This window comes from Salmo salar, unplaced genomic scaffold (genome assembly GCF_965601325.2).
Source record: "Salmo salar unplaced genomic scaffold, fSalSal1 ptg000360l, whole genome shotgun sequence".
Lineage (NCBI taxonomy): Eukaryota > Metazoa > Chordata > Actinopteri > Salmoniformes > Salmonidae > Salmo > Salmo salar.
Genome location: NW_027675360.1, coordinates 469,462 through 496,352, shown reverse-complemented (window position 1 = coordinate 496,352; position 26,891 = coordinate 469,462). Strand labels below are relative to the sequence as shown.

At 41.1% G+C, this 26,891-nt stretch overlaps 2 protein-coding genes across 2 annotated transcripts in view; one reads left to right on the top strand and one right to left on the bottom strand.

Moving 5' to 3' along the window:
• The window catches only part of LOC145875823 (uncharacterized), a 369,621-nt gene that overhangs the window by 57,301 nt on the left and 285,429 nt on the right, over positions 1 to 26,891 (top strand). The gene's annotated exons all lie outside the window — the stretch shown is intronic.
• LOC145875819 (uncharacterized) lies at positions 184 to 26,211 on the bottom strand. Its single transcript, XM_082971625.1, has 2 exons — positions 25,830 to 26,211; positions 184 to 4,519 (listed from the first exon to the last, which is right to left on the bottom strand). The coding sequence occupies exons 1-2, from the start codon at positions 26,209 to 26,211 to the stop codon at positions 2,355 to 2,357; spliced, it is 2,547 nt and encodes an 848-aa protein (XP_082827751.1). The 3' UTR covers positions 184 to 2,354.

Sequence of the window (26,891 nt, the reverse complement as noted above, 5' to 3'; positions counted from 1 at the left end):
AAACTCACTAGCTTCTAGAACACTCGTCTTCCTAAAACTCACTAGCTTCTAGAACACTCGTCTTCCTAAAACTCACTAGCTTCTAGAACTCTCGTCTTCCTAAAACTCACTAGCTTCTAGAACACTCGTCTTCCTAAAACTCACTAGCTTCTAGAACACTCGTCTTCCTAAAACTCACTAGCTTCTAGAACACTCGTCTTCCTAAAACTCACTAGCTTCTAGAACACTCGTCTTCCTAAAACCCACTAGCTTCTAGAACTCTCATGTTCCTAAAACTCACTAGCTTCTAGAACTCTCGTCCCCTTGGAACGAGCCCAAACAAAAATCATCTCAAATACGGAAAAACATGCCGTATAACAAAACTCAAATCAAATTGTACTGCGCCGAATACAACAGACCTAACAGTGAAATGCTGACTTACGAGCCCCTAACCAACAGTGCAGTTTCAAAAACATACAGAAAAGAATAAGAGATAAAACTCATCTCCAACACGGAAAAACGTGTCAAAATAATATGTGATCCATGGTAACACACTGGTTAAACGCAAAACACAAATCTTTTTAACTGCCAACCCCAGAGACAATCAGCAACCAAGTTGTCCTTACCACGGACATGTCTGATTTCAAGAGGAAACTCCTGCAATATCCATAGTAACTTTCCACACCTCACTGCGGAGCTTCTCTCTCTTTTCAGGGTTCACTAGATAGGCATGTTGTTGGATCGGGGCCCAGTCCCCAATGTCATGCTCTAGTACATTTGGGTTGGCACATCTGAGAATGATCCCTGATATTATAAAATTACATTATAAAATTATCCCTGATATTACGTCAATATAATTGTACCCAAAAATTGTCAGTTGGTTGCATAAATCATTGATTACTAAATGTTACATTAATTGTAAATATGAAATATCAAACCAAATGTACACCCCTTTGTTAATATGTATTGGCAATAATTAACTTAATGGTGACGCATGGAATAATAAAACACGTATCTTTTGTCAGGCTGAATGTTTGAAATATGAGGTGATTTGAGTCATGCTTCTTCAGTAGTGGAATAAAGACAATTAGAATTTGAATGTTGTCAATAAATGCTGGAGTGATGTAGGATTGTTAATACAATTGATTATAGACCAATTTATTATACTGAGTCAATGTGTATAGGCTGCAAGGACGTTGAATTTAAGTTGTTTTCAAGTCAATGAAAAAAACTACATCTTCTCAACTTTCACTTTCAACTAAAACTGAATGTGTATTGGATGTTGGGCATAGTCTTATTTTCAACATCTTTTCAATTACATTTTGCTGGGTGGGATATTTTCCATGCATGGAAAGGGGTTGGAGGCAAAGGACAAATAAATAAGTGCTACCAAACATAACAAGCATTTCACAAACACTACAGTGTATAAATAAGACGCATTAAATAAAACCACAATGAGGACAAGTTTTCATTAATCATTGGGTACATCGTACGAAAAGCATCAGAATTATCTTAAATAGGGAAATAATTCAAGTTCAGAATCACAACATAAAATACATAGGCATTTCATCATTAAGTCCTTTAGGAAATAATGTCTGGTGGGCTGTCTAAATCAATAACCAATATGCAGAAACAGTTTGTGATAAATTGAAAACCTAAACATAACATGTGCTATATACACAAACATCTGCCACAATAATCATATTACTTGTATTTTTTAAACAAGCACCTTATAAACTGTACAAGCACCAGAAACACTGTTGTTTTGACAAGTAGCAATAAATCACTGATATCGATTAGGGGGGAAATCAGGTTGTACGTGCTGTTGAAACTAACACAACTAAAAAAACACATGGAAATGGGAGATATATTTTACCTCACTGATTAGAGGACAACCTGCAGAAGACAGTCAGCTACATTTTGGAGTGACGCATTTAAATGTAGGGGTCCCAAAACAAAGGAACACAACACTTATTCATCGATATCATGCTAAAATCATTTGTGTGACAGGAGGGAGATGAAGTTGCACGTCCTGTTAAACTAACAGCTCAAAAACCACACGGAATCTGGGAATAATGTGTACATCCCTGGTTAGAGGACAATTTGTAGAAAACAGCTATCTACATTTTGAAGTGTTGCATTTTGATTCAAGTGGGTCACCAACGTGGTAAGTGTAACAACCCTTTCAGAGCCTGGATTTTCCCCAAGGCTAATATCCATATCATGTTGAAATCAATTGTTGAAGGGGCAAACGTTTAGGTGTCTACATTGTCCTACTACAATGTGTTAACATTCTACATTGTGAAGTTTATTTATTGATATCATGAAACAACTCCATGTATTTTCTGATATTTGATCAGAGATCTTTTATCAGATTATCTCTGGGCAGAGCTAAGAGGTTTCTCTCCTCTATGTGTTCTCTTGTGTACAGTCAGATTCCCAGAATGAACAAAACTCTTCCCACATTGATCACAGCTATAAGGTTTCTCTCCTGTGTGTATTCTCTGGTGTAGAGTCAGATTGTTAGATGCAGCAAAACTCTTCCCACACTGATCACATGTATAAGGCTTCTCCCCTGTGTGTATTCTCTGGTGTAATGTCAGTTTGCTAGATCTTATAAAACTCTTCCCACATTGATCACAGCAATAGGGTTTCTCTCCTGTGTGTATTCTCTGGTGTCTTGTCAGATTGCCAGATTCTGTAAAACTCTTCCCACATTGATCACAGCTATAAGGTTTCTCTCCTGTGTGTATTCTCTGGTGTAGAGTCAGATTGCTAGATACAGCAAAACTCTTCCCACATTGATCACAGCTATAAGGCTTCTCTCCTGTGTGTGTTCTCTGGTGTACAGTCAGCTGCCCAAATTGACCAAAACTCTTCCCACATTGATCACAGCTATAGGGTTTCTCTCCTGTGTGTATTCTCTGGTGTTGAGTCAGATTGCTAGATGCAGAAAAACTCTTCCCACATTGATCACAGCTATAAGGCTTCTCTCCTGTGTGTATTCTCTGGTGTCTTGTCAGACTGCCAGATTCTGTAAAACTCTTCCCACATTGATCACAGCTATAAGGTTTCTCTCCTGTGTGTATTCTCTGGTGTAGAGTAAGATTGCTAGATGCAGCAAAACTCTTCCCACATTGATCACAGCTATAAGGCTTCTCTCCTGTGTGTATTCTCTGGTGTACAGTCAGCTGCCCAAATTGACCAAAACTCTTCCCACATTGATCACAGCTATAGGGTTTCTCTCCTGTGTGTATTCTCTGGTGTAGAGTCAGATTGTTAGATGCAGCAAAACTCTTCCCACATTGATCACAGATAAAAGGTTTCTCTCCTGTGTGTGTTCTCTGGTGTAATGTCAGCTGGCGAGATTGAACAAATGTCTTCCCACATTGATCACAGCTATAAGGTTTCTCTCCTGTGTGTGTTCGCTGGTGTACAGTCAGCTGCCCAAATCGACCAAAACTCTTCCCACATTGATCACAGCTATAAGATTTCTCTCCTGTGTGTATTCTCTGGTGAAGAGTCAGATTGCTAGATGCAGCAAAACTCTTCCCACATTGATCACAGCTAAAAGGTTTCTCTCCTGTGTGTATTCTCTGGTGTAATGTCAGTTTGCTAGATCTTGTAAAACTCTTCCCACATTGATCACAGCAATAGGGTTTCTCTCCTGTGTGTATTCTCTGGTGTAGAGTCAGATTGCTAGATGCAGCAAAACGCTTTCCACATTGATCACAGCTAAAGGGTTTCTCTCCTGTGTGTATTCTCTGGTGTAGAGTCAGATTGCTAGATGAAGCAAAACGTTTCCCACATTGATCACAGCTAAAAGGTTTCTCTCCTGTGTGTGTTCTCTGGTGTAATGTCAGCTGGTGAGATTGAACAAATGTCTTCCCACATTGACCACAGCTATAAGGTTTCTCTCCTGTGTGTGTTCTCTGGTGTACAGTCAGATTGCTAGATGCAGCAAAACTCTTCCCACATTGATCACAGCTATACGATTTCTCTCCTGTGTGTATTCTCTGGTGTAATGTCAGTTCGCAAGATCTTGTAAAACTCTTCCCACATTGATCACAGCAATAGGGTTTCTCTCCTGTGTGTATTCTCTGGTGTAATGTCAGCTGGTGAGATTGAACAAATGTCTTCCCACACTGATCACAGGTATAAGGCTTCTCTGTGTGTATTCTCCTGTGTACAGTCAGCTTCCCAGAATGAACAAAACTCTTCCCACAATGATCACACCTATAAGGTTTCTCTCCTGTATGTATTCTCTCATGTTTTTTAAGGTCTGATGACTGGGTGCATCTCTTCCCACATTGAGCACAGCTATAAGGTTTCTCCCCCGTGTGTATTCTCTCGTGTGATTTTAAATGTCCTGGAGAAACAAACCTCTTCCCACAGTCAGAGCAGCAGTGAGTTCTCTTCCCTGTGGATCTCTGCAGGTGTTTCTTGAGGTGTTCTGATCTGGAGAGACTCTTCTCTGCCTCGTCAGCATCATGATGTTGTTGAGGCTCCCCAGAGGATCCAAGATAGTCCCATATCTCTCCTGTGTGAACAACAAAGTCATACAGATGGTTAAAGGCCCACAACAGCGGTAATCCACTGTAAAAGGTGATGCCAACAGCGTAGCCATGATGTTGTACAACAACTGACATCTGTAATGAATGTAAAAATTTGACATTTGCCTTAAAATGAGCAAGAACAGTCATATTTTGTCTTGTTTTCACATTAGTAGTAACATCGATGATTGTAGGCTAGAAATAAGATATTAATGTTGTTGAAACTCTAAGCAGTGTGCCAGACAACTTTTGGTCTCCAATATAGGCCCCTTTCTGTATTTGCTAAAATTGCAGCACGAGGGCAATTTGATTGCAGAAACTCCTCCCTGCTAATGAGGAAAGCGATAGTTATGGATGTACTATATCTGCCTGGAGCAAAAATGGTGAGCAAAGATTTTAGTTTTTCACAATGTATTCTGAATGTGAATGGGGAAAATTCAGGGGAGTAACATCCATTTCCAGGTTGCTTATGAGTTCATTTCACACTACCTTGGATTATAATTGTAAGGATATTTGAATGTCCTGTTTAATATGTTTGCTAAAGCATTAAGAATTATGTGTAATTATTGAAGAACCGCGTTAATGACAGTATCCATTTGGGTGTTGTCAATAAAGTTAAGATTTTAGTTATTTACTTAACCAGGTAGGCCAGTTGAGAACAAGTTCTCATTTACAACTGTGACCTGGCCAAGATAAAGCAAAGCAGTTCGACACAAACACAGAGTTACACGTGGGATAAACAAATGTACAGTCAATAACACAACAGAAAAATCTATATACAGTGTGTGCAAATGGAGTAAGGAGGTAAGGCAATAAATAGGCCATAGTAGCAGAGTAATTACAATGTAGCAAATTAACACTGGAGTGATGGATGTGCAGATGATGATGTGCAAGTAGAGATACTGGGGTGGAAAAGAGCAAAAGAAGTATATAAAAACATGGGGATGAGGTAGGCAGTTGGATGGGCTATTTACAGATGGGCTGTGTACAGCTGCAGCGATCGGTAAGCTGCTCAGATAGCTGATGCTTAAAGTTAGTGAGGGAGATATAAGTCTCCAAAGTCAGCAATTTTTGCAATTCGTTCCAGTGATTGGCAGCAGAGAACTGGAAGGAAAGTCAGCCAAAATAGGTGTTGGCTTTGGGGATGACCAGTGAGATATACCTCCTGGAGTGCGTGCTATGGATGGGTGTTGCTATGGTGACCAGTGAGCTGAGTTAAGGCGACCTTAGCAAAGACTTGTAGATGACCTGGAGCCAGTGGGTTTGGCGACGAATATGTAGCGAGGGCCAGCCGACGAGAGCATACAGGTCGCAGTGGTGGGTGCTATATGGGGCTTTGGTGACAAAACGGTTGGCACTGTGATAGACTGCATCCAGTTTGCTGATTGGAGTGTTGGAGGCTATTTTGAAACTGACATCACCGAAGTCAAGGATGGGTAGGATAGTCAGTTTTACGAGGGTATGTTTGGCAGTGTGAGTGAAGGAGGGTTTGTTGTGAAATAGGAAGCCGATTCTAGATTTAATTTTGGATTGGAGATGCTTAATATGAGTCTGGAAGGAGAGTTTACAGTCTAACCAGACACCTAGGTATTTGTAGTTGTCCACATATTCTAGGTCAGAACCGTCCAGAGTAGTGATGCTAGTCGGGCGGGTTGGTACGGGCAGCGATCGGTTGAAGAGCATGCATTTTGTTTTACTAGCATTTAATAGCAGTTGGAGGCCACCGAAAGAGTGCTGTATTGCATTGAAGCTCGTTTGGAGGTTTGTTAAAACCTCTTAGGGATAGGGGGCAGTATTTTCACGTTCGGATGAAAAACGTACCCAAATTAAACTGCCTCCTACTCAGACTCAGAAGGTAGGATATGCATACTATTAGTAGATTTGGATAGAAAACACTCTGAAGTTTCTAAAACTGTTTGAATGATGTCTGTGAGTATAACAGAACTCGTACTGTATCTACATACTGTATCTACTAAATCCTGAGAAAAATTCAAACAGGAGGTGGGAAATCTGAGAATTGTAGTTTTTCTTTTGAATTCCTATCAAAACTACAGTGTCTAAGGGGTCATGTTGCACTTCCTAAGGCTTCCATTGGCTGTCAACAGTCTTTAGAAACTGGTTTAAATTTACATTTACATTTTAGTCATTTAGCAGACGCTCTTATCCAGAGCGACTTACAGTAGTGAATACATACATTTGTTTTGTACTGGCCCCCCGTGGGAATCGAACCCACAACCCTGGCGTTGCACACACCATGCTGGCATTGCAAACACCATGCTCTACCAACTGAGCCACGGGGAAGGCCAGTATGTATAACACACCATGCTGGCATTGCAAACACCATGCTCTACCAACTGAGCCACAGGGGGGCCTGCAGAGGGGTTTCATCCTTCTCCTGTTACTAGGCAGAAAACAGGAGCTCAGTCAATGAGTGGCCTGTCTGAGGACATGGGACTTGGTGATGCGCGCCTTTCCTTCTTTTCCTTCTGGAATGAATACGCTATTGTCCGGTTGGAAAATTATCGCATTTTTACATTAAAAATACCCCAAAGATTGATTGTAAACATCGTTTGACATGTTTCTACAAACTGTAATGGAACTTTTGAGCTTTTCGTCTATTTATTTGCGCCCCCGTCTCGTGCCTTTGGAATAGTGTTCTGGACGCGCCAACAAAACGGAGGTATTTGGACATAAATTATGGACTTTATCGAACAAATGAACATTTGTTGTGGAAGTGGGAATCCTTCAAGTGCATTCTGCCGAAGATCAGCAAAGGTAAGGAAAGATTTATAACACTATTTTGGAGTTTTGCAGACGCCATGACTTGGCGGGTAACTGTATAGCTTGCTTTGATGGCTGAGCTCTGTACTCAGAATATTGAACAATGTGCTTTCCCCGTAAAGTTGTTTTGAAATCTGACACAGCGGTTGCATTAAAAGTAGTATATCTATAATTCTTTAAATAATTGTTATGTAATTTGTCAACGTTTATGACGAGTATTTCTGTAATATGTGTGCACATTGTGTGTGAACATTTTCTGAACATCACGGGCCAATGTAAAATGCTGTTTTTGGATATAAATATGAACTTGATCGAACAAAACATACATGTATTTTGTAACATGATGTACTATGAGTGTCATCTGATGAAGATCGTCAAAGGTTAGTGCTTAATTTTAGCTGTATTTCGGGTTTTTGTGACGCATCTCCTTGCTAGGAAAATGGCTGTGTGGCTTTTCTTGTTTTGGTGGTGTCCTATCATAATGTAATGTATTGCTTTCGCTGTAAAGCCTTTTTGAAATCGAACAATGTGGTTGCATTAACGAGAAGTGTATCTTTAAAATGGTGTAAAATAGTTGTATGTTTTAAAAAATTGAAATTATTAGAATTTAGTTGTTTTAAAATTTCATGCCATGCTATTTTGTCAAACAATCCCGTTAACGGGATCCTATCTCGAAGCAAGAGGTTAACACAGTCTCCAAAGAAGGGCCAGATGTATACAGAATGGTGTCGTCTGCGGAGAGGTGAATCAAGGAATCACCCGCAGCAAGAGCGACATCGCTGATATATGCAGAGAAAAGAGTCGGCCCGAGATTTGAATCCTGTGGTACCCCCATAGAGACTGCCAGAGGTTCGGACAACAGGCCAGGTCAATGAAGACGGCTGCACAGTACTGTCTTTTAACGATCGCGGTTATGATATCGTTTAGTACCTTGAGCGTGGATGAGGTGCAACAATGATCAGTTCGGAAACCGGATTGCACAGCGGAGAAGGTACGGTGGGATTCGAAATAATCAGTGATCTGTTTATTAACTTGGCTTTCGAAGACTTTAGAAAGGCAGGACAGGATGGATATAGGTCTGTAACAGTTTGGGTCTAGAGTGTCACCCCCTTTGAAGAGGGGGTTGACCACGGAAGCTTTCTGATTTTTAGGAATCTCGAACTATACGAAAGAAAGGTTGAACAGTCTAGTAATAGGGGTTGCAACAATGGCGGCAGATAATTTTAGAAAGAGGATCCAGCTTGTCTAGCCCAGCTGATTTGTACGGGTCCAGGTTTTACAGCTCTTTCAGAACATCACCTATCTGGATTTTGATGAAGGAGAAGCTGGGGAGGCTTGGGCAAGTAGCTTCGGGGGGTGCGGAGCTGTTGACCGGGGTTGGGGTAGCCAGGAGGAAAGCATCTCCAGCCGTAGAGAAAAGCTTATTGAAATTCTCCATTATTGTGGATTTATCGGTGGTGACAGTGTTTCCTAGCCTCAGTGCAGATTGGCAGCTGGGAGGAGGTGCTCTTAGTCTCCATGGACTTTACAGTGTCCCAAAATTTTTTGGAGTTAGAGCTACGGGATGCACATTTCTGTTTGAAAAAGCCTTTGCTTTCCTAACTGACTGTGTGTATTGGTTCCGGACTTCTCTGAAAAGTTGCATATCGCGGAGACTATTCGATGCTAGTGCAGTACGCCAGAGGATGTTTTTGTAATGGTCGAGGGCAGTCAGGTCTGGAGTGAACCAAGGGCTATATCTGTTCTTAGTTATACATTTTTTAAAGGGGCATGCTAATTTAAGAAAATCCTTATTTAGGAAATTTCTTTTAAAGAACAACCAGGCATCCTATACTGATGGGATGAGGTCAATGTCCTTCCAGGATACCCGGGCAAGGTCGATTAGAAAGGCCTGCTCGCAGGAGTGTTTAACAGTGATGAGGGGTGGTCGTTTGACCACGAACACATAACAGATGCAGGCAATGAGGCAGTGATCGCTGAGATCCTGATTGAAAACAGCAGAGGTGTATTTGGAGGGCAAGTTGGTCAGGATAATATCTATGAGGGTGCCCATCTAGCTTGGATTGTAGGACGGCCGGGGTGTTAAGCATATCCCAGTTTAGGTCACCTAACAGAACAAACTCTGAAGATAGATGGGGGGCAATCGATTCACATATGGTGTCCAGGGCACAGCTGGGAGCTGAGGTGGGTCTATAACAGCTGGCAACAGTGAGAGACTTGTTTCTGGAGAGATTCATTTTTAAAATTAGAAGCTCGAACTGTTTGGGCATAGACCTGGAAAGTATGACAGAACTTTGCAAGCCATCTCTGCAGTAGATTGCAACTCCTCCCCCTTTGGCAGTTCTATCTTGACGGAAAATGTTGTAGTTGGGGATGGAAATTTCAGAATTTTGGTGGCCTTCCAAAGGCAGGATTCAGACACGGCAAGGACATCAAGGTTGGCGGAGTGTGCTAAAGCAGTGAGTCAAACAAACTTAGGGAGGAGGCTTCTGATGTTAACATGCATGAAACCAAGGCTTTTACGGTTACAGAAGTCAACAAATGAGAGCGCCTGGGGACACACAGGGCCTGGGTTAACCTCTACATCACCCGAGGAACAGAGGAGTAGGATGAGGGTACGGCTAAAGGCTATCAGAACTGCTCATCTAGTGCGTTGTGAACAGAAAATAAAAGGAGCAGAATGCTGGGTAGTATAGATTCAAGGCCTAATGTACAGACAGGGGTATGGTAGGGTGCGGGTACAGTGGAGGTAAACCTAGGCGTTGAGTGACGATAAGAGAGGTTGCATCTCTGGAGGCACCAGTTATGCTAGGTGAGGTCACCGCATGTGTGGGAGGTGGGACAAAAGAGTTCTCTGAGGCATGTTCAGTGGGACTAGGGGCTCCGCAGTAAAATAAAACAATGATAACTACCCTAAACAACAGTATACAAGGCATATTGACATTAGAGAGACATAAAGCGAGGCAAAAAGCAATCACAGGTGTTGATTGGGAGAGCTAGCTAAGACAACAACGGGTAAGACAACAACAACAGGTAAAGTGGTGATGAATGGGCAGAGGGTCAGTTAACTACACACAGGGCCTGAGTTCGAGGCTGGGGCCAACAGATAAACAAAACAGAGTACCGTGATTAATGAACAGTCCAGCAGGCATCAGCTATGTAGCCAAGTGATCATAGGGTCCAGTGAACAGGAATATATGAACCAGGGAAGCCGTTAGGTAGTCATTACTACGCTAGCCGGGAGATGCGCCTGGCTCGAGGCTAACTGGTGCTAGCTTCGGGACAAGGGCATCACCGACATCTGGCAAAGGCCAGTTGAAGGCACATCAGACGGAAATGCGTCGACAGACCAGTCGTGATGGATCGTTGGGGCTCCGTGTCGACAAAGGGTCCAGGCCAATTGGCAAAAGAGGTATTGTAGCTGGAGTAATTTTGTTTGCTAGCCGGGAGATACACCCGGCTCGAGGCTAACTGGTGCTAGCTTCGGGACAAGGGCGTTAGCCACTATAGCCACTCCGGTGCAAAGGTCCAGAGCTTACGGCAGGAATCCGGTGATGTAGTGGCTTCTAGTCGTCTTAGTGAAGAGTCCGGGAGGCATCAGCTGTGTAGCTGAGTGATCCTAGGGTCCACTGAGCAGGCCGGGAGATGGGCCTGGCTCAAGGCTAGCTTGAGGCTAGGTCACTCGGTAGCAGCTAGCTAGCTGCGATTATCCGGTGTAATGGTCCAGAGCTTACGGCAGGAATACGGTGATGTAGTGGAGAAAAACAGTTCGATATGCTCAGGGTTGATATCGCGCTGTGCAGACTGGCAGGTATTATCCAGGCTAAAAGCGGCTGGTATCTGAGCTAAAAAGGTAAAGACATCTAGCAGTGGTTAACAATGACTAAATAGCTGCCAGCTAATTAGCTGGTTAGCTGCTGATGGAGGTTCTAGCTATAAGGCCTAAAAAATAGCAGATCCGTATTATAATGGGTGAGGCGGGTTGCCGGAAGGTGTATTTAATTTAAAAATGGAAAAAAAAGATTGAAATATATTGCAATATATTTTAAAAAAGACGAAAAAAACATAACATTTACAACACGCCATTGGATTACAAGATGAATCTCAGTTAAAAACCATTGGATTTAGCAAACTCTGAAATTATTCAGTATTTCTGTGCCCACGAAAACTGTTTTCCCAGCATAACATAAGGAGCCACTAAATGATACGTAATTCGAGTGCATTTCAGAATTTAAAAAAAACTGTCCGACAGCAAGATCCAGTATTTAAGTTGAAGTTCATCATATGACAAGCGTAACGTTATGACTATAACTACTGTTCCCTTTCATTCGGTCAACTTCGGTACAACATACTATAGACAATCAATTCCCATGCCGACCCAAACGGACACTAAATGAAACGGCCCCTGGCAGACCACCCAGATCCGACCTCGCAATTTATTAATTGTCTTTGCTTGAAACACTCCTGTCAATGTTGAGTAAGGACGCACACCTAATTACGCATATAGAAGTAGGACTAGTCTACCTGGCCTGTGTGCAAATGTAGGCCTATAAATGTGCCCATTTGGGAATGTCTGATAGTATTTCTGATTGTCTTAATGCACAACCACTAATGACTTGTGGAGCTTCTCAAAGTAATTTTTCCTTCACCTCAAACAGCAAGTAAACAAAGTCTAATCAAAATCAATTGCGTACGACAATAGTTCCTCTAAGTATTTTCGTAAAATATTTCCACTCGGCATGAAAGGGAAAAATGTTATGCTCTGATCCAGTGGAAATGTCATAAAATACCTGATTACTTCTTTTCCTTTGCACAAATAGCCGACAGCTGTGTCTGTCCTGAACTCACTGGCGCCGGGAAACTGAGGGCCGAGAATATTTTATACAATGTTGCAAGCTTGCTATCACAAGTTTCGGAGGACCCAATTGATAGTTGATACAATGTTTCAAGTTTATTTTTACATAGTTGGCAATGGCAATAAAAGTTACTTTTAGATTTGTATAATTTTCATTTAGATTTAGATAGAATGTAGATTAATCACAGACAATGATTTTGAGATACTATTATGAATTAAATTAAACTGTTCCAGTAAAATATGCATATGAAAATCCTAACTGGCACGCAAATCGGTAGAAATGGTAAGATACATTGTCACTCTAAATGGAAAAGTTTTACGACCTCTGGTGTAGTCAATTACTGAAAAAAACTTCAGGAGCAAAACGGCAGAATTTACGAAGTCCAGCAGCAGCGGGGGGAGGAGGAGGGAAGAGTTTTTCTTGGTTAAATTGGTGACTGGCTCCCTGAGTAACTTGTGTATCTGTAATTATTTAATCAAACAGCATGCTTACAGCATCAGACAAGTTACGTACATATAGTTGATTTTATAAAAACACATGGGGCGATTTGTAGAAAGAACAGATGACTCTTGGTTGACCAAGATGTATTTTAGTTGGGGACAGCACTAGAACATGATTTTGGGGCTCCCGAGTGGCACAGCGGTCTAAGACACTGCATCTCAGTGCTTGAGGCGTCACTACAGGCTGTATCACAACCGGCCGTGATTGGGAGTCCCATAGGGTGGTGCACAATTGGCCCAGCGTTGTCCGGGGTAGGCCATCATTGGAAATAAGAATTTGTTCTTAACTGACTTGCCCAGTTAACTTGTTGGGGATAGGGGGCAGTATTTTCACGGCCGGATAAAAAACGTACCCGATTTAAACTGGTTACTACTCTTACCCACAAACAAGAATATGCAGATAATTAGTAGATTTGGATAGAAAACACCGAAGTTTCTAAAACTGTTTGAATGGTGTCTGTGAGTATAACAGAACTCATATGGCAGTCAAAACCCTGAGACAAACCCTAACAGGAAGTGGAAATCTGATTTGTGGAATCACTTTCAACCCTTTGCCTATGAAACACACCGTGAGTTAGGATTCATTTAGCACTTCCTAAGGCTTCCACTAGATGTCAACAGTCTTTACAAAGTGGTTTGAGTCTTCTCCGGTAAAAACTGACCGAACGAGAGGCCTGGAAAGTTTGTCATAGAGGGAGGGCCATTACTACTATGATGCGCGTGCCCGTGGGTACTCTCTCGCTCCGAAACGTTTAGTAAGACAATGCAATCGTCCGCCTTGAATATTTTTGAAGTTCTGATTGAAAAAGGCCCTAAAGATTTATGTTATACAACGTTTGACATGTTTGAACGAACGTAAATACATTTTTTTTTGCACATTCGTGAGGACAAGTCCGCGCGCGCTTCGTAAATTATGAGTAGCCTTCGGAACGCGCTAACAAGAAGGAGCTATTGGGACATAAATTAACAACTTTTTCGAACAAAACTACATTTGTTGTGGACCTGGGATTCCTGGAAGTGCCTTCTGATGAAGATAATCAAAGGTAAGTGAATATTTACAATAGTATATTTGATTTTAGATGGTTCCAAGATGGCGCTAACCTGTATCGCCTAGCCTATTTTTCTGAGCATAGCACCTCGTTTATTGCAAAGTGTGATTTCCCAGTAAAGTTACTTTTAAATCTGGCAATGCGGTTGCATTCACGAGATGTTAATCTATAATTCTTTGAATGACAATATTATATTTGATTCACCGGAAGCATTTGAGGGAAAATATTTTCTGAACGTCACGCGCCGATGTAAAATGCTGTTTTTATATATAAATATGAACTTTATCGAACAAAAAATGCATATATTGTGTAACATGATGTCCTAGGAGTGTCATCTGATGAAGATTGTCAAAGGTTAGCGCTGCATTTAGCTGTGTTTTGGGGTATTTGTGATGCATGCTAGTTGCTTTGAAAATGGCAGTGTGATTATTTTTGGCAGGGTACTCTCCTAACATAATCTGTTTTGCTTTTGCTGTAAAGCCTTTTTGAAATTGGACAACGTGGTTCGATTCAGGAGAGGTGTATCTATAAAATGGTGTAAAATAGTCATATATTTGAGAAATTGAAGTGATAGCATTTATGAGGTATTTGTATTTTGCGCGACATGATTCCACTGGCTGTTGACTAGGGTGGGACGCAAATGTCCCACGTTGCCCAGACAGGTTAAATAAAGGTAACATTTAAATAAGTGTTTTTTGACAAACCGTCTTTCACAAATCCGTCAAGGCACCAACTTTGAGAAGGGTTTAAAACAAAGGTTTCAAACCAATTCATGAATGTTATTGAATCTAGGAATGTTTCGCCTTTTATGTAATGGCATGAAAAAATTGTCTGAATATTATACAATGACTTATCAACAGCTGTAATAATTTGACCCCCACAGGAAATCTACACTGGTAATTCTAGAATATACTATATAGTCTAGAAACCTGGTTAAACTATCATTATGACATCATGGATGAATTCTAGAATATACTATAAAGCCTAGAAACCTGGTTAAACTATCATTATGACATCATGGATGAATTCTAGAATATACTATTTAGCCTAGAAACCTGGTTAAACTATCATTATGACATCATGAACAGCCAGTCTTTGTATTCATAGTGTAGTGAATTCAGGGGATAGCCTGAAGGTTGCTACAATAGCTTTCTCTTTCAATTTGAGAGTGATTACATTTCTCCTTCCCCCATCCCTCAGCTGTTTACCAAACCAAGTCTCTAGGCAGCCATTTTGTTACTGTTGAAAAAAACTCACACAGCAATCACTCAACCAATCTGCGGTTCAAACACTGTTTTGGTAATAAGATGATGGGTTTGGAGAAATGTAACTACTTTCAAATGCATAGACAGACCTATGGATGCAATGACTGACCATCCATGATATCAACATTACAGTTTTAACCATGTTGAGGCTGTACAGTGTTGATTTACATTGTTTCTAGATGTTGGAGTAAAAAAAAGCTTATTTGGGGATCTGATGGGGTAAACTAAGCTCATGAGGCATGTGTTATATTCTTCAAGAATCAATGGCTATATATAAATCATTTAAAAGTCCAAATATGGATGTAGAAATTTTATATTTCCCCTTTAACACCAAACATCAGTTCAACAACTGCAGAGTTTGTGCCTCTGTTAAGACAGTACTTACTAGTGTTAATCGGGGAACGGTTTCTCAAAACCATCTTATGGCTAAGTTCACCGTTAGAACCATTGGATGCCTTAAGTTGCGTTTGGGAAACCGGGCCCAGATGTCCAGTTTCCTCCTCTATCGATGTAACAGTCATCTCCCCCTCTTCCTCTTTCACTCCATAAACTGCATCCTCCTCTTCTTTTACTGTGACATCCTCCTCCTCTTTCACTCTGAACGCGTCTTTTTCTTCTTTCACAGTAACGGCCTCACCCTCTACTTCTTGTTTTACTGTGATGTCCTCTTCTTTAGCAGGAGAGTAGCTCAGTGAACGCATGGTCGGAGATGTTAGCTAGGCTAATGCTAACTTAACCAGCCTGCTAGTGTGGTGGAAAATTGTCTTAAGAATAACACTTCTTACAAGAACTTGTAAATTTAATATAGTCTTTAATACAGAGTAGTAAAGCCGAGCCGGTCCGCGGAACAACGACTCCCTTCCTTAGGCCCCGGCTCTGCTTTTATGCACATACAATACATAGGTCCACCCTTTATGTAAATGAAGTAAAACCATGCGTTCTGCCACCATTTTCTTTCAACCCAATGGATAACGCCCTCATCTGCTTTTAGCTCTAACATAGTAGTGGCTGGATAACGCCCTCATCTGCTTTTAGCTCTAACATTTTGGTGGCTAGATTCTCCTCATATGGATATGAAAATAAGGCATGCTTTGCATGCTTACGCTTGGCATATATTTAGTCATGGCCATACATTCAGCTTGCCTGGCCGTTGCGTGGTTCCTACTTGGGGATGTATGGCCACCTGTTATCTCCACTCAGGGCCAGCTGCCAGTCTCCTCTTTCGCTAGCTAATGTATTTATATTTCTTTCCCTCAGCAGTCTCCCACATAAATCCCTCCTCTGGGACTAATTAGACCCACATCAAACCTGATTAAACTAGAGACAATAAGGATGGAAGCAAAATAATAGATACATAGAATAGTAAGTGTGTTGAACGAAATGTGAACAGATAAAACATAATCATATACTGGACCAAACATCTCCAATCCAATAACATGGGTAGGAGTAAAAGATCCAGTCAGGCTTAAAATAGTAAATGAGGATACACATAACAAATTAGTATACTATGAAGAAGCATGAGCACGTAGTACATAGCCTTGTCTGAGGTTATCTCAGTTATGTAGAGTATAGAATATAACAAGAATTTAAAAGAATAATAAACATAATAGACCTAATTAAAGTTAATATTCTTACTATGAATCTGAACAAGGCCTGAGTGAGCAAAAATAAAAGTTACAGACAACATTCCAAATTGAGACACGATTCTTCCTCGCGGACCCCTTTCTAACAGAAATTAAGCATACATCACTCATTACTGCTAGAAGATTAAGGGCATGGTCCGTAGACACTTGTAACCGGAATACCTTCTGTTACCTAGCGTGTAATAAATGATCCTCATTTTAGGAAGGCAAAACTGGCTTAAATTTAAAAGAAAATGCATACATTTATATATGTATGAAAACCATAAAACAAACATAAAATACGACATACACTTAAGGTTTGTTCAAAGTCATACCAGAATTTACATCATAGGGGCACATTCCTTATTTCCACATATAGGGCAATCCTCTCTTTGACACATTGCACAGAATAAGGGTTCAGGATGATGGTAATGTCCATCATTGTCCTCTTGGGAGCACCACTTGCAACGCCTGGGTTGCAGACATTTTTTGTGTACATGGACAAGCATTATTTCATCCGAATCGGGGTCTTTGGCATACACAGGAAACCCACCAGGACGCCAATCATGGCACTCATAACCTCCCCCAAGAATTACCCCATGACGACAGTTAGGATTACCAAAAGGGCAATCAAGGGGTCCTCCAACAGCATTGCAAGGTTTTCCATACTTGTCCGTATAATGTCCAGGGTTACCAGGGACAGGATTGATTATGAGAGGTGGATCCAGTATATGTTCCTTAAACTTCTTTCTTGACCCCCCTCTTATGTCTAGGGTCTGCTCCATGTACTGCCATCTGTTTTTAACAGTGGTTTTGACCACAAGTGATTTAACCAAAGGCACCACACAGCAAAATACAATGCCCAATGCTACTAGACCTCCACCCATCATAATGGCCAGCCTAGTAAACATAGCACCCCATTTTCCCAAAGCCAGGTCCAACCAATCCCAGACATGAGAATCAAACCCCGCATTCACCTTTACTTCTGCTCTTAAGCCTTTAAGTTTATTCATAGCTAGGGAAAATGTTCCATTAGGTGCAGTGTTGTTGGGAATAAAAGTACAACAAGCATCTCCATACATTACACAAACTCCCCCTTTCTCTGCCAAAAGCCAGTTGAGAGCTTCCCTATTCTGCCATGTCATCTGGCTTGTGGCCTTTACCTGTTCTCCTAAGGCTGTCAAGGCAGAGTCAGTATAATTAATACATCTTTGTTGGTTATAGTATATATAATTAATCCACTCTAAGTTCTTATTGGGTGTTACCCACAAAAATATAGATTCAAATCCAGATTTAATCTCATCTCTGGCCTTAAACTCGTTGGGCACACCTCTGGGTTGTCCAATTGAATCAAGGTACAATCTAGGATCTGATTCATACTCCCTCCTAGTTCTAGTGTTAACATGCTCCTCCTGTGGTGTTTTGATGATGGTAACCTGTTGGACTGCTCTGACTAAAGCACATAATCCAGTCCATTCTTCAGGAAGAACATTCAGAAGTTTGTTTTTCCCACACATCCAAAAGCTATCAGCAATACCTCTATCTTGGGTTTTTAACATAGTAAGAGACGGTGCAACCTGAGTGATGTGGCCACACGAACCCCTCCTATTGGTAGTTAATCCTTTCTCATCAAATTTGCGAATCCCCGCAATCTCTAACACCCAGATAGTGTCACATTTAACAGTTGTGTTTCCTACGTTAATCCCACCAATACCATAGTTATAGAAACATTCATATTTTCCCTTAACCACAGTACTTTTTTCTGTCTGAGGTCTAGTTAAATCAGTTTTAATGTTGTATGCAGCACATTCCTTATTAGCCAGTACAGTCTCATTTAACATAGTTTTACCCCTAGTACTACCCAAGGCCATTCTGCATTCAATGTCACAAAGGAATATGGTACTTTCCCGGTTTACAATTAGCATTTTTCCAATTAGCACAACTGTCAAATGATGCAGGTTCAGGTACTATTAACACTTCAGACAAGGGTGATTTGCTGCACAAGATACAATCGTCCATTCTATGTCTGTCCGCCGTATACCTAGCCCATTTATACCAATCATTCTTTACCGCTTCTTCCAATGTTTTGTCCTTGAGCGGTTCTGGTTCTAACATATTTGCTGTTTCATCCGCGTCGAGAATATTTTATACAATGTTGCAAGCTTGCTATCACAAGTTTCGGAGGACCCAATTGATAGTTGATACAATGTTTCAAGTTTATTTTTACATAGTTGGCAATGGCAATAAAAGTTACTTTTAGATTTGTATAATTTTCATTTAGATTTAGATAGAATGTAGATTAATCACAGACAATGATTTTGAGATACTATTATGAATTAAATTAAACTGTTCCAGTAAAATATGCATATGAAAATCCTAACTGGCACGCAAATCGGTAGAAATGGTAAGATACATTGTCACTCTAAATGGAAAAGTTTTACGACCTCTGGTGTAGTCAATTACTGAAAAAAACTTCAGGAGCAAAACGGCAGAATTTACGAAGTCCAGCAGCAGCGGGGGGAGGAGGAGGGAAGAGTTTTTCTTGGTTAAATTGGTGACTGGCTCCCTGAGTAACTTGTGTATCTGTAATTATTTAATCAAACAGCATGCTTACAGCATCAGACAAGTTACGTACATATAGTTGATTTTATAAAAACACATGGGGCGATTTGTAGAAAGAACAGATGACTCTTGGTTGACCAAGATGTATTTTAGTTGGGGACAGCACTAGAACATGATTTTGGGGCTCCCGAGTGGCACAGCGGTCTAAGACACTGCATCTCAGTGCTTGAGGCGTCACTACAGGCTGTATCACAACCGGCCGTGATTGGGAGTCCCATAGGGTGGTGCACAATTGGCCCAGCGTTGTCCGGGGTAGGCCATCATTGGAAATAAGAATTTGTTCTTAACTGACTTGCCCAGTTAACTTGTTGGGGATAGGGGGCAGTATTTTCACGGCCGGATAAAAAACGTACCCGATTTAAACTGGTTACTACTCTTACCCACAAACAAGAATATGCAGATAATTAGTAGATTTGGATAGAAAACACCGAAGTTTCTAAAACTGTTTGAATGGTGTCTGTGAGTATAACAGAACTCATATGGCAGTCAAAACCCTGAGACAAACCCTAACAGGAAGTGGAAATCTGATTTGTGGAATCACTTTCAACCCTTTGCCTATGAAACACACCGTGAGTTAGGATTCATTTAGCACTTCCTAAGGCTTCCACTAGATGTCAACAGTCTTTACAAAGTGGTTTGAGTCTTCTCCGGTAAAAACTGACCGAACGAGAGGCCTGGAAAGTTTGTCATAGAGGGAGGGCCATTACTACTATGATGCGCGTGCCCGTGGGTACTCTCTCGCTCCGAAACGTTTAGTAAGACAATGCAATCGTCCGCCTTGAATATTTTTGAAGTTCTGATTGAAAAAGGCCCTAAAGATTTATGTTATACAACGTTTGACATGTTTGAACGAACGTAAATACATTTTTTTTTGCACATTCGTGAGGACAAGTCCGCGCGCGCTTCGTAAATTATGAGTAGCCTTCGGAACGCGCTAACAAGAAGGAGCTATTGGGACATAAATTAACAACTTTTTCGAACAAAACTACATTTGTTGTGGACCTGGGATTCCTGGAAGTGCCTTCTGATGAAGATAATCAAAGGTAAGTGAATATTTACAATAGTATATTTGATTTTAGATGGTTCCAAGATGGCGCTAACCTGTATCGCCTAGCCTATTTTTCTGAGCATAGCACCTCGTTTATTGCAAAGTGTGATTTCCCAGTAAAGTTACTTTTAAATCTGGCAATGCGGTTGCATTCACGAGATGTTAATCTATAATTCTTTGAATGACAATATTATATTTGATTCACCGGAAGCATTTGAGGGAAAATATTTTCTGAACGTCACGCGCCGATGTAAAATGCTGTTTTTATATATAAATATGAACTTTATCGAACAAAAAATGCATATATTGTGTAACATGATGTCCTAGGAGTGTCATCTGATGAAGATTGTCAAAGGTTAGCGCTGCATTTAGCTGTGTTTTGGGGTATTTGTGATGCATGCTAGTTGCTTTGAAAATGGCAGTGTGATTATTTTTGGCAGGGTACTCTCCTAACATAATCTGTTTTGCTTTTGCTGTAAAGCCTTTTTGAAATTGGACAACGTGGTTCGATTCAGGAGAGGTGTATCTATAAAATGGTGTAAAATAGTCATATATTTGAGAAATTGAAGTGATAGCATTTATGAGGTATTTGTATTTTGCGCGACATGATTCCACTGGCTGTTGACTAGGGTGGGACGCAAATGTCCCACGTTGCCCAGACAGGTTAAATAAAGGTAACATTTAAATAAGTGTTTTTTGACAAACCGTCTTTCACAAATCCGTCAAGGCACCAACTTTGAGAAGGGTTTAAAACAAAGGTTTCAAACCAATTCATGAATGTTATTGAATCTAGGAATGTTTCGCCTTTTATGTAATGGCATGAAAAAATTGTCTGAATATTATACAATGACTTATCAACAGCTGTAATAATTTGACCCCCACAGGAAATCTACACTGGTAATTCTAGAATATACTATATAGTCTAGAAACCTGGTTAAACTATCATTATGACATCATGGATGAATTCTAGAATATACTATAAAGCCTAGAAACCTGGTTAAACTATCATTATGACATCATGGATGAATTCTAGAATATACTATTTAGCCTAGAAACCTGGTTAAACTATCATTATGACATCATGAACAGCCAGTCTTTGTATTCATAGTGTAGTGAATTCAGGGGATAGCCTGAAGGTTGCTACAATAGCTTTCTCTTTCAATTTGAGAGTGATTACATTTCTCCTTCCCCCATCCCTCAGCTGTTTACCAAACCAAGTCTCTAGGCAGCCATTTTGTTACTGTTGAAAAAAACTCACACAGCAATCACTCAACCAATCTGCGGTTCAAACACTGTTTTGGTAATAAGATGATGGGTTTGGAGAAATGTAACTACTTTCAAATGCATAGACAGACCTATGGATGCAATGACTGACCATCCATGATATCAACATTACAGTTTTAACCATGTTGAGGCTGTACAGTGTTGATTTACATTGTTTCTAGATGTTGGAGTAAAAAAAAGCTTATTTGGGGATCTGATGGGGTAAACTAAGCTCATGAGGCATGTGTTATATTCTTCAAGAATCAATGGCTATATATAAATCATTTAAAAGTCCAAATATGGATGTAGAAATTTTATATTTCCCCTTTAACACCAAACATCAGTTCAACAACTGCAGAGTTTGTGCCTCTGTTAAGACAGTACTTACTAGTGTTAATCGGGGAACGGTTTCTCAAAACCATCTTATGGCTAAGTTCACCGTTAGAACCATTGGATGCCTTAAGTTGCGTTTGGGAAACCGGGCCCAGATGTCCAGTTTCCTCCTCTATCGATGTAACAGTCATCTCCCCCTCTTCCTCTTTCACTCCATAAACTGCATCCTCCTCTTCTTTTACTGTGACATCCTCCTCCTCTTTCACTCTGAACGCGTCTTTTTCTTCTTTCACAGTAACGGCCTCACCCTCTACTTCTTGTTTTACTGTGATGTCCTCTTCTTTAGCAGGAGAGTAGCTCAGTGAACGCATGGTCGGAGATGTTAGCTAGGCTAATGCTAACTTAACCAGCCTGCTAGTGTGGTGGAAAATTGTCTTAAGAATAACACTTCTTACAAGAACTTGTAAATTTAATATAGTCTTTAATACAGAGTAGTAAAGCCGAGCCGGTCCGCGGAACAACGACTCCCTTCCTTAGGCCCCGGCTCTGCTTTTATGCACATACAATACATAGGTCCACCCTTTATGTAAATGAAGTAAAACCATGCGTTCTGCCACCATTTTCTTTCAACCCAATGGATAACGCCCTCATCTGCTTTTAGCTCTAACATAGTAGTGGCTGGATAACGCCCTCATCTGCTTTTAGCTCTAACATTTTGGTGGCTAGATTCTCCTCATATGGATATGAAAATAAGGCATGCTTTGCATGCTTACGCTTGGCATATATTTAGTCATGGCCATACATTCAGCTTGCCTGGCCGTTGCGTGGTTCCTACTTGGGGATGTATGGCCACCTGTTATCTCCACTCAGGGCCAGCTGCCAGTCTCCTCTTTCGCTAGCTAATGTATTTATATTTCTTTCCCTCAGCAGTCTCCCACATAAATCCCTCCTCTGGGACTAATTAGACCCACATCAAACCTGATTAAACTAGAGACAATAAGGATGGAAGCAAAATAATAGATACATAGAATAGTAAGTGTGTTGAACGAAATGTGAACAGATAAAACATAATCATATACTGGACCAAACATCTCCAATCCAATAACATGGGTAGGAGTAAAAGATCCAGTCAGGCTTAAAATAGTAAATGAGGATACACATAACAAATTAGTATACTATGAAGAAGCATGAGCACGTAGTACATAGCCTTGTCTGAGGTTATCTCAGTTATGTAGAGTATAGAATATAACAAGAATTTAAAAGAATAATAAACATAATAGACCTAATTAAAGTTAATATTCTTACTATGAATCTGAACAAGGCCTGAGTGAGCAAAAATAAAAGTTACAGACAACATTCCAAATTGAGACACGATTCTTCCTCGCGGACCCCTTTCTAACAGAAATTAAGCATACATCACTCATTACTGCTAGAAGATTAAGGGCATGGTCCGTAGACACTTGTAACCGGAATACCTTCTGTTACCTAGCGTGTAATAAATGATCCTCATTTTAGGAAGGCAAAACTGGCTTAAATTTAAAAGAAAATGCATACATTTATATATGTATGAAAACCATAAAACAAACATAAAATACGACATACACTTAAGGTTTGTTCAAAGTCATACCAGAATTTACATCATAGGGGCACATTCCTTATTTCCACATATAGGGCAATCCTCTCTTTGACACATTGCACAGAATAAGGGTTCAGGATGATGGTAATGTCCATCATTGTCCTCTTGGGAGCACCACTTGCAACGCCTGGGTTGCAGACATTTTTTGTGTACATGGACAAGCATTATTTCATCCGAATCGGGGTCTTTGGCATACACAGGAAACCCACCAGGACGCCAATCATGGCACTCATAACCTCCCCCAAGAATTACCCCATGACGACAGTTAGGATTACCAAAAGGGCAATCAAGGGGTCCTCCAACAGCATTGCAAGGTTTTCCATACTTGTCCGTATAATGTCCAGGGTTACCAGGGACAGGATTGATTATGAGAGGTGGATCCAGTATATGTTCCTTAAACTTCTTTCTTGACCCCCCTCTTATGTCTAGGGTCTGCTCCATGTACTGCCATCTGTTTTTAACAGTGGTTTTGACCACAAGTGATTTAACCAAAGGCACCACACAGCAAAATACAATGCCCAATGCTACTAGACCTCCACCCATCATAATGGCCAGCCTAGTAAACATAGCACCCCATTTTCCCAAAGCCAGGTCCAACCAATCCCAGACATGAGAATCAAACCCCGCATTCACCTTTACTTCTGCTCTTAAGCCTTTAAGTTTATTCATAGCTAGGGAAAATGTTCCATTAGGTGCAGTGTTGTTGGGAATAAAAGTACAACAAGCATCTCCATACATTACACAAACTCCCCCTTTCTCTGCCAAAAGCCAGTTGAGAGCTTCCCTATTCTGCCATGTCATCTGGCTTGTGGCCTTTACCTGTTCTCCTAAGGCTGTCAAGGCAGAGTCAGTATAATTAATACATCTTTGTTGGTTATAGTATATATAATTAATCCACTCTAAGTTCTTATTGGGTGTTACCCACAAAAATATAGATTCAAATCCAGATTTAATCTCATCTCTGGCCTTAAACTCGTTGGGCACACCTCTGGGTTGTCCAATTGAATCAAGGTACAATCTAGGATCTGATTCATACTCCCTCCTAGTTCTAGTGTTAACATGCTCCTCCTGTGGTGTTTTGATGATGGTAACCTGTTGGACTGCTCTGACTAAAGCACATAATCCAGTCCATTCTTCAGGAAGAACATTCAGAAGTTTGTTTTTCCCACACATCCAAAAGCTATCAGCAATACCTCTATCTTGGGTTTTTAACATAGTAAGAGACGGTGCAACCTGAGTGATGTGGCCACACGAACCCCTCCTATTGGTAGTTAATCCTTTCTCATCAAATTTGCGAATCCCCGCAATCTCTAACACCCAGATAGTGTCACATTTAACAGTTGTGTTTCCTACGTTAATCCCACCAATACCATAGTTATAGAAACATTCATATTTTCCCTTAACCACAGTACTTTTTTCTGTCTGAGGTCTAGTTAAATCAGTTTTAATGTTGTATGCAGCACATTCCTTATTAGCCAGTACAGTCTCATTTAACATAGTTTTACCCCTAGTACTACCCAAGGCCATTCTGCATTCAATGTCACAAAGGAATATGGTACTTTCCCGGTTTACAATTAGCATTTTTCCAATTAGCACAACTGTCAAATGATGCAGGTTCAGGTACTATTAACACTTCAGACAAGGGTGATTTGCTGCACAAGATACAATCGTCCATTCTATGTCTGTCCGCCGTATACCTAGCCCATTTATACCAATCATTCTTTACCGCTTCTTCCAATGTTTTGTCCTTGAGCGGTTCTGGTTCTAACATATTTGCTGTTTCATCCGCGTCGTCCTCTTGAGGTGGACTGTTGGGTTTTGTCAACAAGTTCCAAATGTCAGTAAAGAACCCTGCTGTTTCTGATGCTTTTGGTTTTGTTGTAGGTATAGTGGATTTTTCACCCAGAGTAGTAGTTGGTACTCTGGTGGTGACCACTGTGGTGTGTACAGCAGCTGCCACAGTCGTCGTGGTTCTAGTCGTTGTAAGCACCTCTAGATTGGGTGCCGGTGTGAATTCGATTTTCATGGTGGTTGAACTGCTCCCTTCAGTCAGTCCTGTACGTGCCAGTTCAACTATAAATTCTTCTCCTTCAACGGGTTCAATGTTATTTATGCTGAGCACCCATTCATTTTCTTCTTTGATTATTGTTAAGTCACATCCTTTTGGATCCCAAATCACTTCTCCCTTCGTCTGATGATGAGTCCATCCACAGTACGCGACATCAGGTAGGGGTTTTACCCTGTATATCGTGACCGATCTTTGTTCTCCTGTTTCCGTTATGATCTGAGGTGGGACTGGAATGCTAACCTTGTTTGTCCTACCCGGTTGTTCGGCAGGTTCCTCTCTTTTTTTCCTATTCAATTGTTCATCAAGGGGACCGGTGAGTGTCGAGAAGTCAATTGTGGGAAAAGTCCCTTGCCCTTCGAACGTCTCCCTCTTTTCTCCATTGGGAAGTTTCTCCTCCTGCTGTTTGAGTAGTTTCTCCTTCGGCAGCTCCTGTTGGGCTCGTCTCTCCTTCAGTAGCTTCTGTTGGGATATTTCCTTCTTCAGTGGCTCCTGTAGGGGTATTTCCTTCTTTAGCTTGTGGATCTCCCTCCTCTGACCCACCTGGCTCCCCATCTGGGTAGTCATTAATTCCAGGGAAGAATTGTTCCCATTCTCTGGGGTGTACTTCTGGGTCCCATTGTATTGGGCTTTCGCCATAGATATCTGCCACAGCAGGCATATCACCAGGAGTATCAGGCATATCGTTTCCCCCCCCTTGGAGTCTCTGGTCCCACAGGTTTGAATATTGTTGGTTGGCAGGTTTCTTCTCCCGCCCTGTTTCTTCGTTTACTTCTTCTGAGAGCAGTTGGTGGTGTATCAGTTGTTTCTTGGCTTCCACTTGGCCTGTTAGCTTCCTGGCTTCCTTTTGGAGCCACAATTTCTTCCGCTGCTTCTTCTCCTGTCGCGCCCCCGTTTGGTGTATCAGCATCCTCTTTTCTATCCGGTTGTTTCTTCCATTCTGTTGGGACTCTGGTGCAGTGGTTGAGATGATACCACGTCTTGCTTCCTTTCACCTGGACGGCTGTTGATGTTGCTTCGGCCACCTCCTTCTCTCCTTGGTTGATCCCACTTTCTCCGGAACACCCGAATGTAGACCAGATCCCCTGGTATCACCTGGCGTGGCCCCTCTGGTCTCTACTCCGGTTCCTTCTTTTTCTCCTGTGAATATATAACTTCATGTATCTTGGTTAGGTGCTTTACATATGATTTTAGTTCTGTTTCTAGTATGTCTAAAGAGGGACCTTTGTACAGTCCCCCTAGTGATGGCACAGGCATGGGTCGACCCGTAAGCATTTCATGCGGTGACAAGTGCGTGTTTCTGTTAGTTTCCATGCGAC